The 18,355-nt window shown below is 40.7% G+C and overlaps 2 protein-coding genes across 3 annotated transcripts; one reads left to right on the forward strand and one right to left on the reverse strand.

Annotated features, from left to right (window-relative positions):
- Window positions 1-1,243: 1,243 nt before the first annotated feature.
- On the reverse strand, window positions 1,244-12,813 carry LOC123980058 (membrane-anchored junction protein). Its single transcript, XM_046064242.1, has 11 exons — window positions 12,802-12,813; window positions 12,593-12,673; window positions 12,203-12,315; window positions 11,057-11,102; window positions 10,851-10,926; window positions 9,274-9,384; window positions 8,738-8,766; window positions 8,040-8,179; window positions 4,020-4,083; window positions 2,101-2,288; window positions 1,244-1,539 (listed from the first exon to the last, which is right to left on the reverse strand). Exons 3-11 carry the CDS (start codon window positions 12,301-12,303, stop codon window positions 1,500-1,502), a joined length of 795 nt encoding a protein of 264 aa, XP_045920198.1. The 5' UTR covers window positions 12,304-12,315; window positions 12,593-12,673; window positions 12,802-12,813; the 3' UTR covers window positions 1,244-1,499.
- A 1,551-nt stretch (window positions 12,814-14,364) lies between these two features.
- zgc:101765 (uncharacterized protein LOC450036 homolog) lies at window positions 14,365-18,091 on the forward strand. 2 transcript variants are annotated; one of them, XM_046064240.1, is made up of 6 exons: window positions 14,365-14,607; window positions 15,948-16,264; window positions 16,525-16,670; window positions 16,933-17,072; window positions 17,159-17,317; window positions 17,433-18,091. In XM_046064240.1, exons 2-6 carry the CDS (start codon window positions 15,996-15,998, stop codon window positions 17,610-17,612), a joined length of 894 nt encoding a protein of 297 aa, XP_045920196.1. In that variant the 5' UTR covers window positions 14,365-14,607; window positions 15,948-15,995; the 3' UTR covers window positions 17,613-18,091. The 2 variants fall into 2 exon arrangements, with proteins under 2 accessions (XP_045920196.1, XP_045920197.1); XM_046064241.1 differs by having other exon boundaries at window positions 16,060-16,264.
- The last annotated feature ends 264 nt before the right edge of the window (window positions 18,092-18,355 follow it).

An 18,355-nucleotide genomic window follows, 5' to 3' on the forward strand; every position in this document is an offset into this window, starting at 1 on the left:
AAAAAGTCAACATTAAATATTTCTACGCGAGTTATGTAAATTGCGTAAGTTACACAAGTGACGTAACTTAACTTACCTACGTGTTAACTGACGTACGTAGTTATCTTATCCCAAACTATGATCTTTTCCTAATCTTTACCAAGTAGTTTTTGTGCCTGAACCTAACCAAATTGCAATGTCTCATGACTTTAATAACATGCCGTTTTAAAATGGCAATGTTTCAAAACACTAGCACTTTATTTTGAAAGTCTAACTGGACGTTGCATATTTATTGTTGCTAACCTGACGGCAGAGCCCTAAACATTGAAAAACATTGCTAAAGGGGTACCCAGGGCGTTAAAAAGCGACATAAAAGGGCCTTGACCAAGCGTCCATATGTGACAAGTGGGTGTGAGAATGTGTTGCTACCACAGTGTGCTTTCGCCCCTCTCTCAAAACCCAAACTCCCTCTCAGCCAGTCTGTGGCATGTTTAGTTCAGCTCAAGCAGAGACGACAGAAAGAGAGCCTTTGGTCAACAACAAAGGTAAAACCAATTCAGCTGCAGGAGTCTGACGAGGAACAACAACAAATACTGTGAAAGATTTGTTACCCGTTGGTGTCTGCACCACAAGTCTATATGACCAATTTGTTTAATCATCTGAAATTCAATCACAAAACTGAGAAAATTAAAGGCCCCTCGACTTTCCAGTTGAATTCATGCATGCTGTTTCCTAAGTCAAGGAGTAATAGTGTTAAATAATTGGGATCTCAATATTGACCAAAACAAATCGTGATTATGATTTTTGCCATAACCCAGCAGGAAACATTTAGATTAAACTGGTTTCTGCTTATTCATATTTTACATAACAGACCCCAAGACTGCATTAAAACAGAAAAATCATGATTAACGCAGCATGATTACAGAACAGGTGAAGGGACAGAGGTGCCGATGCAAGGACTTGTGATGTGTTGTCTTGCACTGAACAGCATGGGGTCACAGATCATGAACACAAAGATAAATGTAGCAGCATTTAAGATGGGAAACAGAGATATGAAGGACATGCTGCTCTTTTGTTTGTTTTGCTAATGAAAGCCGAATCAACATATATGAAGTCACAGACGTCTCTGTGGTAAGAAGAGAACTGTACAGTATGAAAAACATCCAGTTACTGCATGTGGAGCTATAACAACAATAATGGGCAAGGCAAGGTCTCCATCCATAATGGAACAATATAAAACATAAAATCACAAAAACAACCTCAATGGAATAAGAACAATATTTATTTGCTAATGGTAACAATTAAGAGCTACAATAAAAAATCCTGAAATAAAAAACAGACCTTGGAGCTCAGTGGCAATAGTTTTTAAATAAATTAATGTAATGTTATTAATGACATTAATATAAAAGATCAAAAAACAAATCTATGAAATACTGAAACACTTTTCTATTTGCACTGCAGAACTTTAACCAAAACAAACCCCAGTGAGTTTCCACTCCTGTCCCGTCTGCCCACGGCTCTCAGGTGTCTCTGAAGAACAAGGACAGGGGGAAGATATGGCTGCAAAGTGGGAGACAGAGACATTTACAGTTTGCTCTTGTTAACAAACTGCACAATGGATTAATGCAACTGTGGGCTCCTCCAATAAGGCTGCTACTGTTTATCATTGTTACCTTAAAAGGGCAACATTTGTAAGGTTGTTTGGCATGCTCTTTCAACGCGGAGACGCCTTTGTCAGTCTTTTATGTGCCTAAGGACATCTGGCGTCTCAGCTTGTCTCAACAGACACAGAAATATTGTAATTTCTGTGTTTATAATAGCTGGATTTCCCCGATCCATTTTAATCTCTGACAACTTTAGTCTTTCAGATGTAAAGTACCAATTAGCTCGTGTTTCTCCTGTGGGTGTAAAAGTCAGTCAGATCTGCAAATAAGACAGTTACGTCACTATCATCTCCACAAATATAGATTTTACCGTCGCTGTGTGCAGATTTAGTGATCTGTTGTTAATTTGACAGCTTTTGCTTGTGGCATGCTAGCGAGAAACTGTTTACTGCTGGTGTGACTGCTCTGAACCTGGCTACCTCCTCTACCTCACTGCCCGCTGTGCCGTCATACCAACCTTGCCAGTCGAGTCAGAATCCCTGGCTCCACAGGTGTCCCAGAGACAGACTCTGCATTGTCTCCCTCCTCATCGCCCTCCTCCTCCCCCATGTCCTGTGTTGTCCCAGAATGCACTTCACCTGAAGTCCCACTTCCTGTGCTGACACCGGATGTCTGCTGGGGTTCCTCAAACCTCTTGGTCCCTTTCTATGAGAGAGAATTAAATAAAATAATAGTGAAAATAGAACAGAATATGAAATCTTTTTTACAGTAATACAAACGTAATTGAACTGACTGTTTGCTCACCCCTCGGACCCATAGACCGTATATAAAGATTGACAACGTGTCTTTGCTTCCTCCCACTGAACAACAAAGTACAAAATATCCCGGATACAGTGCTGCCGTCTTGAACTGGTGACATCATTTGGAGCCTGGGTCTGTGCAGTAGTGATCGGGTTTGGAGCTGCAGTCTCGAGTTCCAGCCCACACACCCGGATGACTCAATCACGAACAGGAGTCCAGCTTTTATTGCATCAAATAACTAATTAAAACCAAACTAATGACCTATACTGCAGCCAGCCACTTGACGATTGAGGTATATTGGCTTCACTATTGGGAAGCTGTTGTGTCATCCATCTTTATACACTATCTCCATGGAGCTCGATCAGCCTTGCTTCCAATTTAGCCCGGTGGCAGAACAAAATTCCCCTGTGCCCCCAAAAAGCATTTCCCCCTCCATTATAAAAGAGACATCTGTAAAACTGTTGACATCTCAAACTGCAAACAATTCATATGCACCAGGTGAGGAATTCTCATTGGACTGAATAGGCGCCATCTTTGGGTTCTAATAATGCATCCATGCTACGCTTCCACCGAACGGCAATGGTCCAATCATAGCTTTGCAAATGTAACGAGTGTAGCTTTGGATTCCTCCACATTTTGAAGCGGTGTGCATGGGCTTTGGTAACAGCAATAATCCATATGAAAAGAGTTTGAAGAGTTGTGTCTTTTACAGGAGCATGAGGGTAAGGAAAAGGGTAAAAAACTCAACCAGAGAGATGATGGTAGTTAGCTAGCTAATAAAATATGCTAATGGTGGTTTTCATTTCAGACAGTAAAATCGACGCTCGTGACTATGAGAAGCCTGCTTCCACCTGAAGTGGAGGACCGACAGTAAATCTCACTGATATCATTATAAACTGCATACGTGCCTTGCTAGAATGGAAAACTTGATTGGGGCAGCAACAATAACTATGAGTGGTGGGGCTTAGCTTCGGTCAATTGGACTCTTCCATTTGCTTCAGTGTCAAAGTGGCTTTTGAGCTTGAATTTGAAACCCAACATTTTTTCTTCATCTTTTGACTACACTTGTCTTGAATTTGTTTGTGCAATCAAAACATATGCTTAATGATCACCTTCATTGTTCAAAGTTAATCCATTTTAAAGCAATGGGCTGACAAATCATTTTTTCCACTTGAAACAAATGTAAGGGGAAAAAGGTAAGCTAGAGAAGGAAGTCAGCGTGGACAAGTGTATAAAAAACCCAAAGGATTAGATGAGATGAAGGGCCACAGAGGGAAGGAGAGTGGGGCGGAGGGTAATTTTGGGACTTTGTTGCTAATCAAACTGAAGCACATCACCAGAAACACACATTCTCTCACATACACACAATCACACAGAAACATGTACTCCCTGTCTGATGTAATGCTATTATTACCCTTAATCACACTTGTTATCCTACCTGTCTGCACTAATGTTAGCCTGGGGCAACAATAAAGACTGTGATGCTACAAGTGTGTGTGTGTTTATAGATGTGGTAGAGAGGAAACCAAAGCGTGCTATGAGACTGATCAATCAATTAATTCTAAACAACTTTGGGCTCAAATTCATTTGGCATTTGAACGACAAACCAGGTAACCAGTCAAAGAAAAGGATCACCTTGTCAGCATGTCCTGGACCTTCCTTGACCTCTCTCCCTGCACGAGGATTGTCCACATGCAGCCTGAGAAAGTGGGACACAACCAAGAACAGAGCAATTACTGTTGTTCAAGTGAGTAAAATTTTGTTCTTGATTCTTATGTTTATGTAGTCATCAGAGAACCAGGATACCCAACATGAGGGACTGGCTTTTACTCACTGGCGTGAGCTGAAAGAGCTGACAGGATGCAGAACAGATGCCGAGCTGGCCTCCTTGCTGTTGGACTAGTCAGTTATAACTTCGTAGCTGACTTGAAAGTCGTAGCTGACTTAAAAGTTGTTGACTCGAGCAAAATCAGATTTTTTGAACTTGAGTTGATAATAGCAAACTTACTAGATAACACACTCGGTCATCTGTAATGTTACTTATGTGCACTTGGGTCAGTTGCTGTCTAGCTTTGTTGGTTAGCTTGCCACCCAAATTCCGAGCAACATCATGTAACTTTTCTACCATAAAATAACAGCTGGTGAGGAGCTGTGCTGGTGTCATGCCGGAGCGGGCGAGCAGGCAACATAACCTGGGGTCAGCAGCCTCTATTGACGTAACGTTAGCTAATAGCAGAGGGCAAAGAGTCAGAAGAGGAGGTTGACGGAGGAAATTAAGAAGAGAAAGAGACAGTGACTAAGCAAGAGGCTGCCGGAAGTTTGGTGTGTTAGAAAAGTTGGCAACCCGCTAGTTTTTTAACATAAGTAATTTAATCAAACCAAAAGCACATGTACAGGTGTCCTTACTAACGACAGCGGTGAGTGCCAAATCTCACAAAACACCAAATCTTACATACTGTTTATAAATTTTCTTAAACTGGCATTTCATTTAGAACAGGATTTTAAACAGTATTTCCACAAGCTTTGTACCAGAAAAATGATATAAAATATTATATAGCAGGGGTCGGCAAATAAGTCTGGCATTGGGCCAAATTTTTTTCAAGCCGTTACATGGCGGGCCAGAGCATAGTCAAATTATTTCAAACCCTTAGATACTTGCATGTTTAGCTCGGTCAGTAGAGTGCAGGACTCTGGTTGGGAGAGTTCTATGATCGACCCCAACATCCTGCAGACTTTTTATTTCTCCCTTGTTAAAAATTGATTATAAGGACCCTTTTGCACATGCTCACAATAAAGCATGTGCTGCAGTGTGTGTGCATGTCCCGGCGTTTGATCCGCATTCATAAACCTATGGACGCTTATTTTCTTTTCCCTGAGGAAATTCAGGCGAATCCAATCACACGTTTCCAGGCATTTTTTCAGAGGTGTGTCAATCAAGCCAGAGACTCTTTTGAATGTCCTTCAGAACTTTTCAAAGTAAAAGCTCTCCGTAAACTCAACATGAAGCATTGCTGCAATTTATTTAAGTTATTTATTTTTCTGCTATCAAAGCAATCAGGCCGCCTATTGTCAACCACTGCTATATAGGAATAGGGTCTACCATATAATGAAAATCAGTGCTCATCTGTCAATGTCACTGTTTTGTATTTAAATTGGTGGGTGTCCTGCCTCACAGTGCAGGCCTCCAAAGGCCTTTAGTTACATCTAAGTGAATTAAAACGCCTAACTTTTACCTAACTAACACCAGCATTTCTCTCTTAGATGCTCTTTGTTGACAAGTGTGATTGCATGGCTGTCACAACAGGGTGCACCTTATCGAATACATTACAGTCTTTTAACAGACACTTTGTGACAAAGCGACTTAAAAGAAGCTCATTCAGCCTCCAACAGCAGCATGAGCTAGACATCGTCGAAAATATTTATAATCTTACAGCGCAGAGCAGACAGGAGAAACTACATAGGCTGATCAGTGGCTTAAATATTACTGTATTCAGCTGACTTGAATGAGCGTCAGCTGCAGAGGGACATAAGAATCCAGCAACAGGCTACAGCACTCAGAGCCTCAGCTCCAGTGATCTAAAATTCATAGTGGTGCAGACATAACTGAAGGCCTGTCAAAGGGAAAAGGAGGCCTTTTACTCAACAGAACCAAATAATCCACAATATGGGGCCCTTAGCAGACAAATAAGCGACAATGACAAGCAGCTGAAACACTGCAGAAGAGGCCTGCCTCAGAGTTTGAAAAGTGAGAGCAAACTCTAGTAAGGGAGAAAGAAGAAGTCTGAGGAGATGTTTCTGGCTCAGCAGGATGCAGAATGTGCAGACACTAACCAGCTGTCACCTCAGGGACCTACGTGAGAGCCAGCAGACCCTCGAGGAGAAAGAGAAAGAGTGGATACAAGAGCAGAACTGTCTTCTGGAGTAGGAGTCCAAAAAGATGACTTTTTGCTGAGTAGAACAATCAATGCAAAAAAAAATGTGTTGAGAACAAATGTACAAGCTGTCATTGTCCGTTCTATGTCCACACTTGTTCTTTTTCTACTCCCATTTTTCCAGCAGGTTTAACACAAAAACAAACCACCTGTCTCTCCAGGGCATCATCTAGGAAGCCTCTGAGACTAGAAGGTGCCGTGTGCTGCCAGTGTGTGTGGACTTGTACCTCTTATGTGTAGCACCTTTGTAAGGACATGTAATTGTAATGGTCAATGTGGTGTACATAATTCAGCGAGAATTGCTCACTGAAATTTGGTTTCCTGTGAACTGGTAATGATGCTTGAGGCCCTGCTGTTTGCTGGATGTTTACACAGTTTGTGCATCTGAGTGTGTGCTCCTCAGCTCTAAAAGATGGAGACAATTCTGTTTATTCAAGTTACATATAAACTAGGTGGAGGGCAAGACCTTGTTTGTGTGTGTGAGTGTGCGCATTTTAAATAATAATTTTCGCCCCACTGATCTGACTGTCAGTGTGATTGAGGTGGCGCCCGTTCGCCTATTTTGTCTTGTTTCATAACTGCAAGAATCACTGGAGCGTGTGTGTGTGTGTGAAACAGGGCAGTTGTCAGAATGGATGTCTTAGTGATTTTATGAATAAGAGCACTTATTGTCATCTCTACACTATGTGTATACAGGTTTGTGTTTGTGTGTGTGTGTGTGTGTGTGTGTGTGTGTGTGTGTGGACGATGAGTGAACAAGCTTTCTATTATTGCTCCCATCATCTTCGGCACATTATCTAATCTAATATTATCCATATCACCACCCTTATAACAATACATACTGTTCACACTGACGAGGAATAAGGAAAATAATCAATGACAGCTTTGCAAATCGATGCACCCATGCATACTTTTTGTCAATAAACCTTACAGCACACTGTAATCTATGATGAAGCCAATAATGCCTGCTGTGTTGCTACTGTCACAAAAACGTACCTACCAGTTTTATCATTAAGATGTGGTGATACAAAGACAATGTAATTCTTACATTATACAGTATACTGGTGAAAGAGAGAGAGCTTTATGCATCCTTCACTTTCTTATCCCAGAGCCAATCCAGAGACCTCATTTAGCAACCTCTCTAAAATCACTGTATGTAATGTTATACTGCAAAATGTATTTGTTATACATTTTCTGCTAAATCAATGTAGAAACTTGATGGATACAACAATAGGAATGTTTGTTTTTGAAGTTTGTGATGCAAAATAAAATACATAAATCCACTTTTAATTTGATTGGTTTGCAACACATGCCCACAGTGCCCTTAGACACAAAGATATTAAATGGATAGCTAGCATAAGTATAAATGGTACGGGGAAATCTGTGACAATTTATATTTATATTGTCTAACGATATACGTACCCTAGTAGAGACAATGGCGAATCAACTTATAACTGACTTATAGCCAGACACACACGTGCACGCGCACACACACACACACACTCTTAAAAAAATGATTCACATGAGAGCCTCTGTGACCACAATGTTGCTGTTCTGTATAGCTCTAGCTAAATAAAAATAACAATCCAAGAAATAGGGTCACAGGTTTAATCAAATTGTAGTTTCTTTTCTAAGCTTCTTTCTTGGAACACTGTAAGAGAAAAACAGATTTGTGTTTTCTTAAGGTTAAATGTGACCTATAGATTAGCTCTACAGCACTCACCCATCCACAGAAACCTCACTTTCAGCCTCCAAGTCATTGATTAATGCCTTTACTATGGCCTCCTCTAGTGGTGAATGTCTTTTACAGCGCTTTGACTCTGGCTCACAAACAGAGGGGAATCGCTGTGCGACCTCTTTCTCCTAGAAAACACACAGTGATGTACTGTATAACACATGGCATGGGGTGGATATTAGATCACTTGTACACAACTGTGGGTGTACAATATAAAAAAATCCAATATATCTGCTCTGCAACAAACTGCAAACGATTATTATGGAAAAACGGCACAACTGATGTCAAATCTACTCCAAGAAAAGGTTACATCTTCTTAGCTTTGCTTTTAAATAGCCTTAATATAATTGTATTTATTCATTCATTCTTTGACTTTATACTAAATTATTTTAATGTCTTGTAATACCTGCCTCTACTACTTTTTATTACCTACACTATACTTTTGTTTGTAGATTTTTATACCCTGTACAGCACATTGAACTGCCCTGGAGTATGAATTGTGCTATATAAATAAAGTTGCCTTGCCAATAATAATGTCTGGCGCTGCATTCTGAGGTGTTGTTGTATTGCAGTGTTATTTTGAAAGATGCACATTGTATTTATCTCCACAATGTACAACTCTGGACATACTACACACTGTAGCCTGTATTCTTACTTCGTTTTACGTGAATAACAGAACAACTCACTGGGCTCAACGTTTTCTCTGCTTGCTTTTCTGAAACAAGAGAAACAAAGAACACGAGACATTAACATGCCTGAAGAGTACCTTCCTTTTACAGGCCTGACCACTGTTTTACACAGAAAAAGACACCTGCATGTACACGCTCAGTTAATCAGGACAAGCTCTTTCTTTTCTATGAACACGGGCCCTGAAAAAGGCACAGCCCCTCCACCCTGTATCCACTCTTCATCTGCAGGTGAAGAATATTGGGTCATATCGGGCTTTGCACAAGCCGTTGAAGCTCTTTATAAAGATGAATCACAATTTACTTAAAGAGTGACTGATGTTTTAGCACTTGTCAGTGCAGAAGAGTGACTTTTCTTAGAACAAAATTTTCAGTCCGTAACCTTAATTACTACAGTATCTAGTAATGTCTTTGTACTGATAACATAACATGTCTTTGTACTGATAATGTAATGCTTTGCAAGCACAAGATGTATTTTGTGAATACTCTATCATCACAACAACTGTGAGCTTTTGCTCATGCGTGTTCATGCTCACCATTCAGTACGTTTTTCTCCAGGTAGAGGATAAGAACAAACGGATAGACTCTCAGCCTTCTCTCGCCATTTCTGCACATTACCTTAGACGCTCCCTCCCACCGCTTCTTATCTGGTAGTTACAGTTAATTAAACACAGTGAACTTCTAGTTAACAAGCATTTAGCAAGTGCACAATCAGTAGCAATATTCTTTGATCTGTATTTTTCAGTACAGTGGTTTAAAGACAGGACACTTAGCTGCTAAAGTACCGTGCCCTAAAGCACTGAATATTAGCTGTGACGCTCTTTCCTTTAGATTACGTCTGCAAATAACAATTATTTTAACAATTATTAATCAATTAGTTGTTAGATCCAGAAAACTGTGAAAAATGACAATAAGTGTTTCCCAAAACCAAAGGTGACATGCTCAAATGTCTTGTTTTGTCCACAACCCAAATATATTCAGTTTTTCTGTCACAGAGTAAAGAAACCACAAAATATTCATATTTAAGAAACTGAAATCAGAGAATTTGGATGTTTAAAAGTGATTAATTGCTTATCAAAATAGTTGGCAATTAATTTAATAGCTGACAACTAATTGATTAATTGACTAACTGTTTCCGCTCTACAAGGGCTTCACTTTGTGTTGAAAAGTGGTGGGGACATAGGGGTGAGAAGAGACACTAAGCTCGCGAGACATCACGATACGCAACAATAGGTTGAGAACGAGACAAAACATCGTTAAACAGTGTTTTAAAGATATCCTCAATGCTGAGATAAATAAGCGGGGGGTCTGGGGGGACCTCCCCCAGGAAATTTTGATCATTAAACACTTCATTTCCTGCATTCTGGTGAATGTTTCTGCACCAATTTATGCTGGAAATGTTTTTGTTTATGTAAAAGGAAACACAAAATTCAGGTGGTACGTGACATTTCAAAATATATAAATATAATAGAATATAAGTCAGTGCAGCTCTCAGGCATTCTGTGTTGCTTTCAGATCTCTTTCTCATGTAGATCAACTTTTCTCATGTAATATCATCCCTGCTGAGGCAACAAGAAGTTTTTAAAGTTACTGATTGGTGCTGCACATTTTTGGGTTATTTTATAACCAGTAGCTTGTTTTTTTGTTTTTAGCTCAAGTTACTTTTCCTGGACAATGCACATTTGTTTCTTCTATATTTTAATTGCACTGTATGTTTTCTTAATGTGCAAATAAATCTTTCTAAAAGCATTTTCATTTGCTATTTAACTGCAAGCTATATTTCAAAATGTTTTTTTTTTTGCTTTAAGTGACAAAATCAGCCATTTCAGAAAGTGGTGGGGACATTTCCCCAGCGTCCCCAGTGTAAATGACACCTATGCCGCTCTACATTAGATCCCCACTTTGTCTTATTCCCTTACTCTTTACAATTTACTACATAAAACACAGATGTATGATGTAACAATACTATTGGTGAAAGCTGGTGTGCATCTGCGTGACCTCATGCCCATGTACCATGAAGGCTGGAACTGCAGTGGAGAGATTTACAGTATGAATATAGTGGAGAATAGTGGAATAGGTCGACATCTAACAGACAAATAGATGTAAAGGATACAAGGGAAGACAATGAAGTGGGTACTAGAAAAGGGTTGGAGGGCGTCCAGGTTGCCGAGAACAGTTCTGATAATTTCCTGAAATCAGAGAAGAGTAAGAAAGAGAGACAGAATTAAATAGAGTGAAATAACGTAGACAATTAATTTAATAAAGAATAGTGTGAATGACAGTGTGTCAACACAGCAGGCGAGCAGTATCCATAATTACCTCCAGTTCCTGATTGAAGCAGCTTCCTCCCATAACCTCCTCTCCACTGAAAAAATACATTATACACATTATACTGTGTTCACAACACATTTGTGTCTTAAAAGATGTTGTTATACAGTATTAGCAGTTGAGGTTTTGCTAATTTTTCAAATGTTGTAAAGCTGATTAGAGTACAAGGCAATGTGTACATCAGTGGATGCTTTAAACAGATTTAACTGTTGAGCACCAAGGTCAAAAGCAAGAATACATAATGTTGCAATGCTGCTGAGCATTGAGAGTCTTCTTTAGTCACAAGGAAATATGGCTTTAAGGCATCCAGGATCTGTTAGGACTCTTATTCTAGGGCGTTATCTCTGAATAAAGGCAGAGAGATCCTGAGGGGCCTGTTTTAGCAGATGAAACGAAATGTCAGAGCAAACTGGAAACACACACCAGAACATGTAATAGTGGTGCCATTATAGGCAGCAGTGTTGGAGTTAAAATGGAGAAAACCAATCAATGTTTCCTCTCTTGCCTGAAGCTCAGCCGTCTCCCCAACTACTTTAAAGGCTGCAGAACATTTTGCAATGCTTTGGAGAATTTTATCTTCAGGAGAAAAAGCAAAGCGAAGAATGGAAGGAAACTGTGAGTGGAGGCAGCATCGATCAATACTCTTCCTCTTACTGGTATGTTTGTCTTAGGGATTTTGAGCTTGTGTTGTTTGCACTGCTTTCAAGACAAGAAATGAAGAGTGAAAAAAGAGAAGGAACTAATAATGGGGAGAGATCTAAAGAATGAAAAACTACAAACAATGACTCACGTCTGCAGTTGCTTTAAGAGCCTAGTCTCTGTTTTAGCTTTAGACTCAAAACCCTTTTTTCTCAGGCTAGTCATCTCTATCTTGGTGGTACCCTAATCTTCCTATAGGCAACATAGATGGCCACCTGGTTGCGCCCAGAAACACACTAGAGCTGATATGTGTGTTGGTATCTCATTAGCTCTTCCTCTTGTTTGTAATAATTTAATGTGCAGTACTTCTACTGTAGAACAGTTGTTCTGGTCTTGTCTTGCTCTCATATTGTACTTCTTCCTCTCACCAAAAGGCAGAAGATTAGAGGAAGGAAGAATAAACATTAGGCATAAATATGAGGCCATTGTCTGTCTTGCCTGTAGCTGCTGCCTCCTCTGATCCTGAACTTGTAGATAAAACTACCAGCTTTGAAGCATCGAGTTTCGTGGACAGGGAAGGAGAAGGCCTGCAGTGGCATGGCTGACCTAAACTGGTTTGGGCAACAAAATCAAACAAACAGATTAATTGGTGGTCTTTTTGGTTCACAGGGCGTCCAATATACAGAAGAGTGAAACTGCTTGCTAGCTAGGACAAATTTAAGCTAATGTCACCTGCCTTCCCGCATAAAAACTCTTGGCTCCCTCTCTCTTAAAATGACTATGTCTAAAGAAAACGACGTGCATGAAATTGGCAGGTCGTCTAACAAGCCTCACATCAAACTTCACCATCCAGCAGCAGGCCCACAGTCAATCAAAAGCTTCACTTGCCTCAGATTCGGCGGACAGCGCAACCTCCCGCCTAGCTGCTCTGGTGTTACCATGACTGTACGCCGCCAAACAGTCACGTGACTATCAGATGACCACGTGCGGCAGAAAGGAGTAGTTGTAAAAAATTCTCTTTTGTTCAAAAATGCTTTTATTGAAACATCATGGCACACATATACACATGACAGCAGGCAAAGTAGTTGTTAACTTACCTCTCTGTACAATATAGGTTGATGCTTTTTAAGCATTTTTTGAATTTGTGTCTGGGGTGAATGTAAACAACAGCAACAAGATGATAATATGGTTTCATCTTCACATTAAAAGTCTGACATTTATGTCTCACTCAACTCTCTCTCACTCTTTAACAGTACTGGATAGAAGAAATAGTCCATACAAAACAAGTCCTCCTCTTCCTCCTCCTCCACTACATCGTCTGTCCTCCTAAATTCAGGGGTTCAGCTGTCCCTCCTGGGTTTGTGGACCTACAAGTTGTTGAGTCCTGAAGATGTCTACTGGGCTGTTGACGCAGCGCTGCTTGCTGTCTACCGGAACAAAGCTGACTTGGGCCGAGCCCTGAAGGAGCTCCTGCCTAAACGTGGCTTTAACAGAGAGGATGTGTTTTTGTTATTTACATAAAATGTTTTCTTGATCTGATTGTTGTAGCTGTGTGAAAGTAACATTACTTGTCTATAATGGCCTTATTGTTATACCCACATGACATGATTTTGTTCTCCGAGACCATATGGAGGCACTGAATCTCAGTCAGGTTTGATTCTCAAAAGCACAGTGTAGCTGTCTCAACAATCTTCTCCCTCTTTCTCTCTGCAGTAAGCTGGGCCCCGAGGATCAGGGTGAGAGGGCCATGGAAGGAGCTCTCAACAGTCTGTCACAGCTGGACATGTGTTACATTGACCTCTACCTGATCCACTGGCTGTGCGCAGGGTCTGGTAGTGGCTGACCAACGCAACCCAGGTAAACAGTTCATATTACGTCAATGTTCAATAAATTACATTTGTAGCACAAACACTTAGGTCTTTTGTTCCTCTCAAGATCCTGTTGCGCTGGGCTATGCAACAGGTCATCCCAGTGCTCCCCAAGTCATCAAATCCAGACAGAATAAAGGACAATGACTCAGACATGGACGGACTGACAGCTTTGGACTGTGGGCACAAGTACTGCTGGGATCCATCAGAAGTGTTGTGATAGACCACTAGTGGAACAAACATCGTCATTTTCCCAGTGGTCTACAAATTTGTTTAGACTAGTTCCATATTCATATACTTTGTTGCCTCATTTATTTAGTTATTTAATCATGTTTTTACAAAGTAATGTCTATGAAGTACTACACATTTTCAGTGAAAAAGATACATTTTCAAAGTGTCCTCTGTCCTGCATAATTTTAAAGAATTACACAAGAAACTCACTTTAACACAACTTTTTAATAATTTATTCAGGAAAGCAAATCAGACGTTTTACAGCTGTAGAGAGAACACAAGTTAAATAGTAATTAAAACATGAAAAGGAAGAATAATTTGTGTAGGTGTGCTTCTCTTGCTCGCCCTTCAAGTTACCGTAATGTCTACAGAGGATGGTGAACATGAAATTGGGGGGAAACTTCGCCCTCCAGCAGGAAGTCAACAGTTAAAACCGGGACGTCAATGAAATGCCTCGAGATCATCGGATTCGCTGAACAGGACGAGTTCCCGCCTTCCGGGCTCTTGGCCTTCTTTGATTAGCTAGATCTTCTTCCAGTCAGCGGCTTCAGAGCAGGTGTCACTATGGTGACGGCAAAAACCGTCACTCACATGACTATCAGCTGACCACGTGTAGCGGGAAGGAGCCGTTGTAAATAATCTTCTGTCCAACGGTTAAAGTTAGAAGTAATGTTTAATTAACTTTTTATTACTCGTGACATTATCTTTCATTGACACTTTTTCTTTAGTATGTGAATAGGCGACAGGTCGGTTTCTATTTATGCATCTCTCCCTCTAAAGAATTCAACTGAAAAGGTCCAAAAGGTGAGACGAAAATATGTATGATCTTTTACCGTGGCATCAGCATTCAATGACGTTCCTACCCAGCCTTAACATAACGTATCTACGTCTCAGCGAATAGTACGCCATTATAGATTTCCAAGTTTCTAACATTGCATCCCTGCAATGTTTGTTCTCATGACTGTAACAGTGGAACATGTTCTAAAACTGCATCGTTGTAGGTTCTTTGTTTGACCCACTGCAATCATTGTACTTTCTTTTTAACGCTGCGTCATCGTAACAATGTTTCTACATCAGTGCGACGTTCCATCGGTCCGGCACTGCAAATTGTAACAATTTTAATACTTTATGGTGCATTGTGACGTTGCAGCGTTCTGAGAGTCTGTGTCATACAGTGTTTGCACTCACTGTCACATACACTGCCTCATTGCACAACTAGTAGCATTGTGACCTGTCAACGGTTTAGTACTGTAGCACCATTGGTACTCATTTACTACATTACAACACCATGACCTTCCTCTGTAATGAAACTGGTTGAAAATAGTTGTGGAGAACCTGGAGAAATCAGTGTAACCTTTCCGCTTCTCCACCCAGTGCAGTATACCAGTCCCAATACAACCATGTTAATATTTACTACCCTAGAAACCCTCAATTTATGTCTCACTTAGCTCTCTCTCCTAGGGATGCACGATGTTGGATTTTGGCTGATATGTGGATATTTTCAACTCATTTTGGCTGATTGCAGATACTGATATCATATTTTTTCCCCACATACTGTAATTGCAGATGAATATCAAGTCTTTCCTGTAGTGGAATTATCTTATCATTATGCCTACTCTTATCGTGATGGCCCACTCACACAACACTTTTCAAAATGTACACGTTCACTAGGCAAAACAAGAAAACTACAGCTACTGCTTTTATTCCCGCTGGTGCACGTTTCTCTTTGGTCTTCACAAATTCATCATCATGATTGCTTGATGGCTCATAAGATGGGCAATTTGATTAGTAGAGTTTAAAGAATGTAATTTGGCTCCTTCTCACATGACACCGAGCAATCATTGCAGTTAGCAACTTCGCTATCTGTTTTGGACACTTCATAAAACCTCCACACTGCAGACATACTCTCGTCTTGTGCACATAATTAAAGTGTCACCTGATTGGCCTGCGATATATAGGCGAAAAATGTTTATTGAAGGCCGATACCAATATTTAACTTTAAAGCCTTTATCGCCCAATACAAATGATGCATCTCTACTCTCTCCCTCTTTAACAGTGTTGGACTCCAAATTCTGTTGTGTGGTTTATGACAATGCAATGACAATAAAGGCTATTCTATTCTATTCTATTCTATTCTATTCTAGACCAAATAGTCCAAACACTGTACAAAGAAGAAGTGCCTTTAAGATCAGATGTCCTCCTCTTCTTCCTCCTCACACTCCTCCTCCACTACTACGTCCGTTCTCCTGAATACAGGGGTTCAGATGCCCCTCCTGGGTTTGGGGACCTACAAGTTGTTGAGTCCTGAAGAGGTCTACCGGGCTGTGGACGCAGCGCTGCTTGCTGGTTATCGGGCCTTTGACAGTGCAGCTGTCTACCGAAACGAAGCTGACCTGGGCCGAGCCCTGAAGGAGCTCCTGCCTAAACATGGCTTAACCAGAGAGGATGTGTTCATAACCAGGTGATGTACAGTGCATGAGCCCATATACAGTACATTTCAAAACAGCACGGGCATGTCAGTAAATAAGTGACCTGCAGCGTTACGCTTCATATAGCACAATCTTTAGTTCCAGCTATTTTATGCATAACATACACGTCGTCTTGAATACAGCTGGAAGATGCACATATTGATCACATCAGATGTTTTTTTTAGAGGCCATATGGAGGCACTGAAGCACAGTCTGCCGTTCTCAACAATCCTCTCTCTCTTTCTCTCTGCAGTAAGCTGGGCCCCAAGGATCAGGGTGAGAGGGCCATGGAAGGAGCTCTCAACAGTCTGTCACAGCTGGACTTGGGTTACATTGACCTCTACCTGATCCACTGGCCGGGCACACAGGGTCTGGTAGTGGCTGACCAACGCAACCCAGGTAAACAGTTCATATTAAGTCAATGTTTGCCTTCGTGTATCAAATAATCACTGAAAACATAACCCTGTATGTACGGCCTGTAAGTACATATATGTTGTTATATGTTTGACTTTGCTTTTGCCAGGGGTATCGAGTGTTTTATAAATAAGTGCTCCACTAATTAAGAAATAAGATTCAAGCTGTCTTCTCACTTTCCTCCTCCACTGTGTAGTTGTACTTGAGTAACACTGACAATGAGGCCCTAATTAATTTTTGATTCCAGGCAACCGAGCTCAGAGTTGGGCCACACTGGAGGAGCTGCATGCCCAGGGGAAGCTGAAGGCCATAGGAGTGTCCAACTACACACCAGCGCACATGAGAGAACTGATACAGAGCTGCAAGATCCCTCCTGCGGTGCTACAGGTAGATTGGATGAGTGAAAGGAGGATAGATAACTTTTAATGTACATAATGGTACTTGAATATACCAACATAGTTATTCTTCGACAGGTAGAATTTCACCCACGGCTGTGCCAGACGGAGCTGAGGAGTGTGTGTGAGGAGTATGGGGTATGTTTTCAAGCCTACTCCTCATTAGGGAAAGGAGAGCTGGTCACTGACCCTGTGGTCATGGAGGTGGCAAAGAACTGTGAACGAACACCTGCACAGGTAAACACACACACAAAACATCTTGATTAATGTCTTTTTAGGGCCAGCCTCACCTACTCATTGTTCAACATCTAATATTAGAAAAAACACTTAGGTCTTTTTTGTTCCTCTCCAGGTCCTGTTGCGCTGGGCTGTGCAGCAGGGCGTCCCGGTGCTGCCAAAGTCGTCAAATCCAGACAGAATAAAGGACAATGCCAGGCTTTTTGACTTTGCACTGAGTGACACAGACATGGACAGACTGACAGCTTTGGACTGTGCTCACAAGTACTGCTGGGATCCATCAGAAGTAGTTTGATAGACCACTAGTGGAACAAACTTCAATCATCTTCCCTGATGCATCTTTAATGCCGCTGTTTTTCAGTTCTGCCTGTCAATAATGTGGTGGTGGGAAACCACCAGAAAAAGCTGGAAATTGTGTTCAGCTGATTATTTTTTTTTCTGGGTTGCCAGCAGATTTCATGTGGTAAATAGGATAATGTATTGAGGATTTAGGTAAATGAGATATGTGAGAGTTCAAGTAACATTGGCTAATAGGTTTTCTCTGTTTAATGTGACCCATATCCCATGAAACACCGAGAGCCTTTTCAGGCAGTACCTACATACTAACCACATTTTCCCTGTTGTATACAAATCTGTCAGTGTGCCAGGATTTTAAGAGTAGTTCCATATTCTTTGTTGCCTCATACTATTCTTTAATCATACTTTTACAAAGTGAAGTTTGTTCCAGCTTTCCTGTTTGAATTGGCCATGAATTAAACAGTCACTTTAAAACCACTCTTAAAATGATTTATTCAGGACAGCATTTACCAGAAGTTTCACAGCTGTAGAGAAAATACATTTACAAAAGTCATTTAAAAAAAAAAAAAAAAAAAAAAAAGAATCCAACAAAAAAAAGAAGTAAATATTTTAATTCAATTTTCTTCATACACATCTCCAGATTCAAGTAATACCAAGGATGGTTGCAAAACTCCAGGTGCCCAGGCATGTTTTTCCTCTGGGGTGTGTTCACTGTTACACATGTTTAAAAGCCAAAAACCA

This window comes from Micropterus dolomieu, linkage group LG12 (assembly GCF_021292245.1).
Source record: "Micropterus dolomieu isolate WLL.071019.BEF.003 ecotype Adirondacks linkage group LG12, ASM2129224v1, whole genome shotgun sequence".
NCBI lineage: Eukaryota > Metazoa > Chordata > Actinopteri > Centrarchiformes > Centrarchidae > Micropterus > Micropterus dolomieu.